The following is an 11348-nucleotide window of genomic DNA, read 5'->3' as shown; positions in this document are numbered from 1 at the left end:
GGGGATTTACGTTTGTGCATCGACTTAAGGCAATTAAATGAAAATGAAATTGTAGATAGGTATCCCCTACCTAATATAACAGAATTGCTGCTGTTATTGGGTGGAGCGAAAGTGTTCAGTACAATTGATCTTACCTCCGCTTATCACCAGATAGAACTGGAGGAGTCATGCAGAGATTTCACTGCTTTTACTACACCCTTTGGCACGTTTAGATTCACTAGGAGGCCTTTTGGCTTAGTTTCTGCGTCGGTGTTTCAACGTGTCATGGAGAATTTATTAAAAGATCTTGCAGGTGTTTGTATATGCCAAGATGACCTTATATTTGGCAAGGATGAGGAAGAACATGACGTCATCTGAAATTGTTTCTTAAGAAGTTGTGTGAGTGTAATCGGACGATAAAAGTGGAGAAATACAAATTTAGATCCAATTCCATAAATTGCTTGGGTCATAATATAAGTGGAGATGATGTTAAGCCAAAAGACGATCTTGTGACCACCATACAGAAAATGTGTTCTCTGAAGAATAAGGAAGAACTGATGAAGTTTTTAGGTGTGGTCGAGTATTATGCCAAGTTTGTCAAGAAATTTGCTGGTTTGACAAGGAACATGTGTTCTCTGTTACGAAAAGGTGTACATTTTGAGTGGTCTGGGGCATGTGAAAAAGAGTTTTCTTGTGTGAAAAATAAGTTAAAAGCTGCTCCTTCTCTTCAGAGTTTTGACACCGGCCTTAAACCCACTGATGCCAGTGAGAAAGGCTTCGGAGAGGTTTTTCAACAAAATGGTCCATCTGTGTTACAAACCATAATGTTTTTGTCTCGTAGTTTGAGGGATGCTGAGACTCGGTATTCTATTGTAGTGCGGGAGTCTCTAGCTGTTTTCTGGGCAATAATAAAAGTTGAAGAAATGTTTGAGGGGTGTGGACTTTGGAGGTCAGAACGGACCATAAACCATTGGTAGAGATCTTCAACAAAAAAGGTATAGACTTGATATCAAGTCGTATAACTAAATGGATCATTGGACTTAAAGAGTATTGTTTTTCACTTAAGAACATTCCAGGTATTGAAAATGGATTGGCTGATGCTTTGTCGCATCTTGTGTATGAAAATTGTTCAGAAGACGATGGGTTGAATGGGACCAATGAGTGGGTGTGTGAATTGGATTATAGTTTTGTATCAGAAGATAGGTGGCGCAAAGAAATTGAGGAAGATACCACTCTCAAGGAAGTGATGATGTTGGTGCAAAATGGTTGGTCAAGTATAAAGTGCGGATCTGAATCAACGAGACCTTATTGGTTTCTACGAAATGAAAGGTCTGTTGATAATTTATTTTTTCGTGGGACAAAATTGGCTCTTCCCAGTATTCTTAAGAAAGAGCTGGTGGACTTAGCTTATGCTACTCATTCAGGTGTTACAAAAACAAAAGCAAGGTTGCGATTGTCATACTGGTGGCCTGGAAAGGATATATTCGTTGAAAGGTTAATACGCGATTGTCTTACTTGTTCTTTATGTGATAAGTTAAAATGTTCCATGGTCCTGAGGAGATCTTCAAAACCTTGGCAAGACATTACCTTGCATATCCTAAGACCTATACATAATAATGGGTCACAAGTGTTTCTCTTGGTCATCATGGACCTGTATTCTCGTTGGCTTGAGGTATTTCTCTGGTCTATCATTGATTCTGGTCATGTCATTAAGTGTTTAAAGGAATGGTTTGCAAGAGAATGAGTTCCAGGATCAATTTTAACTGATAATGGTGTTCAAATTATCTCGAGAGAAATGGCCATTATCTTACTCAGTGTGGCATTACTCATAAAACTTGTTCTCTTTATCATCCCGAAGCCAACAATATGATTGAGAGATATAATAGGGTGCTTAAAAAGACCATTGCTTTGACAAAATAATCACTTATTCTTGAAAGGTGAGGTTCTGAAGAAGGTGGAGGAGCATAGAATGAATGACTCCTCATTGTACCACGGGAAAAACTCCTTTCTTGCTTTTTCGTGGAAGGGTACCAAACACTTTTCTTGAACCTTCTTGGGTGAATCAATATGGTTCATCCAAGGGTAGGGAAGGTGTTTGTGATACCAAAGATGTTTTGCTGAGGGAACACAAGAAGGCTATGGATAGAAAATAACGTTTTGATAGAAAAAAATATGGAAAAAACTGAAGTAAAGGAAGGTGACTGGGAGCAAGTTAGATGACCTGGTTTTAAGGATGGTTCAACTACCAAGTATTTTAAACCTATGTTGGTCATTAAGATTTTTAGAAATGCAATTAGAACCCATGATCATTGCATTTGGAACCTTAATAGAGTAGTGGTGTTGAAAGGAAAAGTTAATGATGATTGCAATGAGAATGGAAAGTTAAACAGTAATGGACCAAATGGTACGTGTTCTCCAGGTAATCCTTCTCTTGTAGGTCGTGGTGTTGACTTTAAGAAACGGTCAACTAGGTTGTCTAAACGCCCAAGTTATCTCAAGGACTGTGTATACAGTTGTTTATCATTTCTGTATTTTATGTATTTAGTGGTTGAGGAAGGGAGGTGTGTGATATCCTGTGTTCCTCTCTATGGAAATGTATTTTCTGTATCTGTTCTTGCATGCTCCTTCATTGGAACTTCATTAGAACGTGTATATGTTATAGTGGATTAGTAAAAGAGTTGTTTCGTGAAAACTGTATGTCAGTTGATGCTGTACTTCTCCATTGCTGGATGAGATCTTCATTATGGATTAAACCTGCAATTTACTAATTCTTGGTGTTCAGAAATTATATCTTTGAAATTCCACAGATGTCTAATGTTAAATGATACTTTGAGAGAAGGAAATCCAGCAATTTCGAATAAATGTCTGTGCAGCACTATGGAGGTTATGAAACATTTCCTGCTGGATTGTAATTTGTATTACACCATAAGATTGAATACAATCAACAAGATTCGGTGCAGAGAACAGCTTGATTAAATAGAGAAACATTTTCTGCCTCCTAAGCAAACTTTTGGGCAATACAAACTGATCTGTATGAGAGGAAAAGTTGGGACTTCCGGTTGAAACTTCAGCAAACGGAGAATGCTGCAAGGTTCCCCATTCCATGAAGGACTGATCTATTGGATTTATAGGCGGTCATTTGTTTCTTGTAGTCCAATACTTAGTGCAGCAAAAGCAGCCCCAACATAGTCTCAAACCATTGGTCCAATTTATTAGCAAGACTGGGCAAAAAAAAGCCTAGTGTTGCTTACAAAAAGCTCACAATTGCACTTACGCTCTACTTGTTCTTTTGGTTTATTGTATTTGTATTCTGCATTCATTATCCAAATCTTGTATTTATCAAAGTATTCTCTGAAACAGCCTCGTTGTGTGGCAACCTGCCTCAATTTCATAATTTATATGCTCTGCTAAAGACATTTAACAATTTCTAAGACTAGAACCGGCGCAGTTATTTTTTTTCCAGGAGGATTCCTCACAGGCCTCTTGGAAGTGGTAGCCTGTCACGCTCTGGGTACTGCGCATGGCACTTGCGCACAGGAGATATCTATACTGGGACGAAGAGCGGTCTGATGTGTTTGAGCGCACAGACCCGAGGTGCCTACTGTAGTGCGGAGTCATGTGACCATGAGAAAGCAGCCTACAAAAACAAGTCAAACTGTAATGCAACGTTGGAACGAAAAACTAGTGTGTGCAGAGTATTCTCCTGTGCCACTCTGTAGGGGTTGGCTGATTAGTGCAAGGTCCTTTTGAATCAAAAAGGAAAAAAAAATTATAAAGGGAAGAAATTGACAGGTGAGCCACGTCAGCTTGACAGCTTTGAATATGGTGTAGTAATACTACTGTTAAAGATGATGGCACCTAATTTTATCATTTGTAGCCATTGGTTTTCTTTTTTAACCTTAAACTAAAGCAGCACACCCAAATTCCAGCATAAATGAAAGCAAATAAATCATTCAAAAAAAATTCTGCTTGCCTACATATAGCCCAACAGTTAACACTCATGAGCTTCCCCCAGGACAAAGAATATTTCTGAAGCAATGACAAGTCTAATTTTGACTTTAGTTTAATTCCTTGTGGGATGTGTGCTTTTCCATATTAGGTTTGACCTTGCTGTGGGCTGCATAATTCCCTCAGATATACTGACATTTTAGGTAGGGCACATAGTCTTCATTCTTACCATTAGTTGAAATAAAAAGTAATTAATACCAACTAGCATTATCCAGTCCACTTCAAACAAATTAGAAATGTATAGGTTTGATTTCGGTTTTAGAGTTTGTGGTTATTCCACAAATGCTGCTGGAAAGAATTACAATTTAAGGAAAAACATGCCTTTATAAAACAGAATGGATCAAATAATTTATTAGTCACGTTATTTCAGAATAGAACAAGTCTGGTGGAGCAGAAAACATATGTTGGGCAAAAAAAAAAAAACCACAAGAACATAGGTGCAAAAATTGTCACTCCTTAACTAACCTGCCCTCAGAAATGCTTTTGCATATAAAGAATGACAATTCAGATACACAAAATGCTCATACTTTTTTCTTCATCCTAACTCCATAAATGGATGAATCGGTTACATAAAATGACCATGTAAACATGCTGCGCACTATGTTCTTATAATCAATTCACATTTGATTGTGACTAATATTTTTTGTACATTTCGAACTTTGTACACACATTTCACATGGCCCACTCTCCCAAAAATATACAAAGTTATTAGACATCAGAATCTAAGATTCTGGTGGAAAACCCTAAGTAACTGGATGTTTAAGAAATAGAGCATCAGATAAATTTCACACTTGGCATGAATTAGCAACTTTCAAATGAAAAATTATTTAAAACAGAATTGACACTAATACATAAAAATGTATATTTATATATTTATATATGTAATACTGCAAAAACACAGTAAGACTGAATTTTGCGCATTTCTGCTCGGGATGGCTCTTCTCTGCACATTTTGGTCCCAAGCAATAGATTTTTCAAAATGCCTGCTCAAGGTTAAAGGCATGTCTACTGTTTTCCTTCTTTCTTATCTTCAGTCTGTTCTGCATTCGTGGAACCATGATCTCCGCTTCCAGAACTCTCCCTCTCAGATGCCATCTGCCAAATGCAAATTAAATACATGAATAATAAGAACACAACTAGTGAAATGCAGTGACAAGTGGACATCATATATTGTTGGAATGCTGAAACCAGTCTGCCACATGGGAACCCCGACTTCGAAACAAACACTTGTTCCATCCTGATGGGGGCTCGGATACCTTGATTGAGCATGCACAACAAATGTTATATGAAAGGAGGGGTTAATAGAAGGCTGGCGTAGCACCCAAACTCTGGCCCTGCCCTATACAACAGTAGAACAAGTTATTTACCTTTGGAAATATTCTTTCTGGAGGATGCTCAATTTAGCCACAGATTTCTTGCTTTGGATACCCTCTGTCACCCTCCTGTGGGAGGTGGCATATACTTAGCCCTGATTGGAGGGGTCTCCACATCTGCAAGATGGTGGGAACTGAAAGATGTGCTTCACCTCCCCCACCTTCGGGGTGGAGTTGGCAGAGGTGGGCTCACCACCTATTCTTCTTAAGTTGTACCTTCTAAAATGGGGCTGTCATCTGCTATTACCAGCAGAGGCTAGGGGTTGCTGTAAAAAGGTGTCAGGTCTTTGAAGCTCCCCTCTTCAAGCACTGGCAATCCTGGGGTAGGAGGTCTGACACCTCGGCCCAGGATGTGCATTGTTTCTGGTCCCAGAGAATAGGGGCTCCCTACCAAAGGGTCCAGATACATGTCTGGTGGTGGCTGCCTACCTACAGCCGGTCAGAGACCACACCAGGGTTGGCAGGTTTTTAGAGGGAACCTCATAGGTGCCCTCTGGGTACATGCTACAATAAATCCCACACTGGCATCAGTGTGGATTTATTGAGTAGTAGCAGTTTGGTAACAAACACTCCTGTGTTCAGTGAAGTCATCTTAGTGCTGTGGAACTAGAGTTGTCTAGTTTCCAGCCCATGTATGCTTTATGGATTCACGGGTACTTACAATATTAGGAAATTAACCCCAATATTGTAGTGGGATATTTTCTCATGCAGATTATGCCCATACCTGTGGTATAGTCCACCCTGTCTTCGTGCTGTGAAGCCTGCTAGAGGGGTGACTTACAAATGACTTCAGGCAGTGTTCGCGGTCATGGCACCCAGGCAGGGTTTCAGTAGACTGTCGTTTTCTCCCACACCTGTTGGCAAAAAGGTGAACATAATATTCCTGGCACCTCCATCCGCGCGGGGAGGCTGTATCACCTGTATTTTGCCCCAAAAGAAGCAGGAAACTTCCAGTCTTCACATTCCCAGCATGGGTAAGCTGGCTGGAGGGAGTGGTAACCCTGACATAAGAACCATTTACAACTACTGCATTAGCCTTAGTGATTATGGAGAGCTCAGCATTTCTAGTAGCACTCAGAAATTAACCTCAAAGAATCACTTCCTGGTTAGCCCAGCAACTCTGTTGGATGCCTATGGTTCCATGGATACTTAACCCTTAGAAGAACTTGACTAACAAACAAGTTACTTACCTTCAGTAACACTCTTTCTTATGGACACTTTACCCAACTTCAGATTTCTCCCCTTGTGAATATTCAGACTGGATCCTAAAAGACAAAAGCAGAAATCCGATCCCTGTACTTAAAAATCTGGGCATCACCTTTGGTGCTTTGCTATCTTTTGAGAGTCAGATCAAGGCCACGGTTAGCACCTGTTTCGGAGTGCTAATGCGGCTACAGAAGATTCTAGGGCTCCAACCGAATTCAGCTAAAAAGAAGGTAATACAAGCTCTGTTGGTGTCTCGGCTAGACTACTGCAACTCTATCTGGGGGTCTCCAAATGCAGGTTGGGGATGCTTCAAAGAGTACAATGTGCTGCGGCCCTGCTGCTACTAAAACCCCCCAAAACAGTCCGCAATAAGCCCGGGTCTTGCTGAATTTCATTGGCTCCCCATTAAGTACAGAGCCTCTTTTAAAACACACTGTTTTGATCATAGGATACTGAACCGGAGGGGCGAAAGATATCTGCATCCTCTGATTCAAGCCTATACTCCCCTCCAGACACCTCAGGTCTTGTGGGGCGGTTCTGACAGTGATCCCTAAGTGAACAGAACGTGCTAGGAGGGCAGTTCTTTTGGATCCCTGGCAGACAAACTCTGGAATTCAATGCCATAGGACCAGAGACTAGAATCGTCAGAAGTGAGTGAAGTCCCAGAAATATCTCAAGACCTGGCTATTTAGGCAAAGAATGTAGGACTTGCTGGCCCCTCAGATGAACTTGACTTAACCAACATTCAATCTTCGTGCCGAATCTCCAGCGCAGAGACACTCCTTGGAGTAACCAGGTTCTTTACAAATCCCTTAACATAACAGTACTCTTGGGGTCGGTAGATTGTGTCGTGAAGCTACATACAGATGCGATTCTGCTCCGGAAGTGACGAGTGGTGGGGCTTTTAAGCACTACCCAGGCACACTGACGAATATGGCTTCCTAAGGCTTCCCAGCGCTGTCCGACACAGAGCCCATCAGCAAATTGGCTTCACAAGACCTTTTTACATGGCAATAGAGTACATTTCACCAAGCATGAAGGTGGGCGGGTCAGTGAGAAATCTACAGTTAGAGAGTATACACCAGATAGAGCATTACCAATGGCAAGTAACTTGTTTTTTTGATGGATACATCTTATTACTTAAAGTGTGATTTGGTAAAGCAGTAACCACCAGTAGTTGGTCTGTAGAATTGTTCAAACCAAAAAACACCCTGAAGGACCGAATAGGCAAAATACCCATCCTGACAGTCCTGGCTATCAAGGCAGTAATTCTCTTTGAATGTGTCAACTGATGCCTACATAGCATGACAGATATCCAGGACTGGCACTCTGCATGCTAGTGCAGTAGTGGCATCCTTGGCTCAAATGGGATAAGCCCTCAATTCTTCGGATAGCTTCTCCTTAGCTAGTGCATATCAGACTTATGCAGAGGAATATCAGTCAGATTATTTTTTCAGCACTACCTTGCCCTTCTTTGCTGCAAAGAAGCCCGCTGTAGAAAAGTACCCCTTTTTTGTCAAGATAATTTCCACTTTTTGCCATTGACACAGACGTTTTTTGACTGATGAGCACTGGGCCCCTGTTAACCAGGCCCCAATGGCAGTGCTCTTACTCTAAAACAAGGTACAATGGTCTAATTGTAACACAACTGGCACACACTTTGACACCATTTTAAGCACCTAGTAAGTGGTACCCCTGGTATAAAGGGCATGGGAACCAGAAAAGGCCCTAAGGGCTGCAGCATGTATTATGCCACTCTAAAGGACCTCCATAGAAATTGCATGCAGTTTGCTATTGCAGACTGGGTGTGATGGTGCAAACCATGAGTGAAAACACGGCATGGTACAGAGCCTTGCAAAAGTCACTGCATTGAATATATCCAAGTCACCCCTACAGCAGGCCTTGTAGCCCTCAGACAGGGTGGGTGCATTATATTACATGTGAGGGAATATCTGCATGAACAGATATGCCCCTGTGCTGTCTAGTCCAATTACTAGATGGTACAATCGGACAGGGAAGCCAAGTATGTGTACTGTACACTTTACAAGTTCCCTAGCTACATGATGGTTTTACTGAAACCTTCGTATCAAACACCTTGTCTTAAAAAACTGTACTGTTGCCAGTACAAGATTAATTAAGACATGCATCCAGAGGGCACCCCAGAGGTGCCCCTTGAAAAACCTACCACTATCTAGTATGCTGGCTGACTGGTCTCATCCAGCCTGCCATCACAAACATGTTTCTGACCCCCTGCAGGTTAGAGCCCACATTCTCTGAAGCCAGAAACAATGCCTGCCCAAGAGGAAGGTGTTCACACTTCATCCAGCAGAATATCTAGTTATTTAGCATATCAAGAGCAGGGGTTCCAAAGCACCAAACGCCTTTAATATTCGACCCTGGCTTCCCCCAGACTTGGGAGATGCAACCCCTGCCCTGATGCCCATTTGGCACCAGGACTGACTGGAAATTAGTAATGCAGTAGGCGTGTAGCACCACCAGGCTAGTTACACTCCAAAATTGGTTGCCTCATGTGCTCCACTTAAGAAGGATTCAACCATCTTTTTGGTAGAATTGGGAACTCTGGAACTGGGTTATGCAGACTACCAGCAGGAAGTGGTCCTATAGGGGCTGTAGTGACCCCCAAGGGTAAGTAGCCCATTAGTTCCTACCCGTAACACGCTTAAATTCAATATTTGGTGCCCCCCTGACACGGGAAACTCCGATTCACCTGACTAAAGGACAACAAAGAACCTAATAACGCAACAACTGTGGACTAGCTGTGGACTTGGCGCAAAAACCCTGTCTGCCTGCTCCTGTCCCGACAATTTCAACGACCCGGTGTCCTGCAGCTGTGCATCCTCCAAAAGTCCCAGAGAGCTGCCAGCACTTCGCCAAATAGGCAGCATCTCCCTTGAAGTGGAGGAGTCACTTCCCTGCAGGCATTGACCATGGTACATTGATCTGCTGAATAAGCAGCATCCCAGGAGGAAGTCTCCATGCTCCAGAAAGTTAGACCCATTTGTCCACCAAGTTGGGAGACACCAGGACTCCCATAAGCCACCCTGCATCAATACCAGGAGTACCAAAGCGCTTGCAGCAGCCAAGGCTGGTTTAGTATCCAGCCAGTACAATAACACCGCCAAGACTAACCTGCCGAAGTGGGATGTCGGCACCAGAGGTCTTGAGTGGCCCTGCTGTCCTGTTTTGTCCCCATCTCCAGGTGAACCCAAAAAGTGAGATCCTCTTTTTTTGGGTTCACCTGGAGATCATATGAGGACAAATAAAATAAAAAATAAAAAGTGAGATCCTCCAACGCAAGCAACTCGCCGGACAATACAACTCGGCACCCGATGCCTCAAAGCTAGAGTCACGAGTCTACAGTCTGTGCACCTTTGCTCCAGAGGCCTTCAAGAACCGAGCCCCGCTTTGGGTTCTGCCAGACTGGTCCCTCAGTCCCTACTTGCAGCCTTTTTCTGTTACATGTTTTTCCCATTGACTTCAGCGGTAGTGTTTGAGGCTACCCTAGCGACCAGCATCTCTGTACCCAGACACACCAGGGCAGGTAAACAAACTACTGGTGGTTCTAAGGGCCTTGGCCACTACCTACCTTAAGTCCAGAAGAACACTGTATCTCGCTTTTAAATACCCCTATAAAGTGTATGTTTCTCCCACAGGATAACATTACCGTGTTTGAGGCTTATGCCTCAAATCTGATATATGTGTTCCTGAAGATCTGCAACTTCAAATTACTTACCTAATCTCATACATCTTGGTGTCTAAATTAATATAAAAATCTAAGTTATTTTTCTACATTGGCGTCTTATTTATTGACTATGTGTGCACCAAATACGTAACACTCCCCTCTCAACAAGGTGCATTATATCCGGAGAGACTATTTCGGTACGGATAGAGGGACGCAGGCGGTGCAGGGAGGACCCAGCGGTTTTTTTCGTTTATTTCTTATTTTTTACAGGCTCTGTCCTAGGATTGCGGATTTCTGGTCCTAAATCTTTACGGTGTTAAATTAAATCACAGGTCTCTTGCTCAGACCAAAACCCTGCTGGAGTATACCGGGGCGCTGCAGAAAGATATTAGAAGATGGATGGCAATGGGATTACTCCTTGCTAAGCGTAGAAAAGTTATGTGATGGGCTCCTGGGCCAGTTCCAACGTTAACAGATTCGACAAAAGATATGTTGTATTGCAATACACAGTCCTGGTTGTATAGTTAATTATTGCCACCCACCCAAAGTCGCCAGAGGAGTTTCTGGGGGCTGTATAAACAATACCTTATTGGGAAATAATCGGGAGAGTCGGATGGGGTCAAATAAGATTACGCATCCACTGCCAGTGGTGCGAGATCTTGTTACTAATGATATATGCTGGTCTGCAAGGGGTAGATTCAAACCCTTGTTGCACACCAATAGTCAGTGTATTATAATTGTTGTACGATATTAAGGGCCATCATCTCCATATTCTGGAACAAGCCAACAGGTTACTCTGGGTCACGACCCTGGCCCCCCGGTGGCGGCTCCCGCTACAGGCCTCGATAATCCGCCCGCGCCTCCAAATCTTATAGTGCTTCCTAGGGCACCCTCTAGCCTAAAAAATGGGGAGCTCGAGGCCTAATACTTAAGTCCAGACCATTTTTCCAAATCGAGACCGAGGGGGCAACCACCGCCTTCCAGGCTCTAGCTATATCTCTCTTCGCTAAGGTAAAACCTAGGAGCACAAGATGTTGCCCCGATCCCTTCCATCATGTGGAGAACTAGCTTCGGTGAGT

General features: G+C 42.7%; 1 protein-coding gene across 1 annotated transcript in view; it reads right to left on the bottom strand.

The window, feature by feature from the left end:
• Window positions 1–4323: 4323 nt before the first annotated feature.
• Window positions 4324–11348, bottom strand: part of HSPA9 (heat shock protein family A (Hsp70) member 9) — a 360992-nt gene continuing 353967 nt past the window's right edge. The window contains exon 17 of the mRNA XM_078653348.1: window positions 4324–5082. Within this exon, the coding sequence (XP_078509474.1) occupies window positions 4993–5082 (90 nt within the window). The 3' untranslated portion in view covers window positions 4324–4992. The remainder of the gene's footprint in view (window positions 5083–11348) is intronic.

Source organism: Lissotriton helveticus, chromosome 7 (assembly GCF_964261635.1).
Source record: "Lissotriton helveticus chromosome 7, aLisHel1.1, whole genome shotgun sequence".
NCBI classification, from domain to species: domain Eukaryota; kingdom Metazoa; phylum Chordata; class Amphibia; order Caudata; family Salamandridae; genus Lissotriton; species Lissotriton helveticus.
This window is presented reverse-complemented; position numbering and strand designations above follow the sequence as displayed.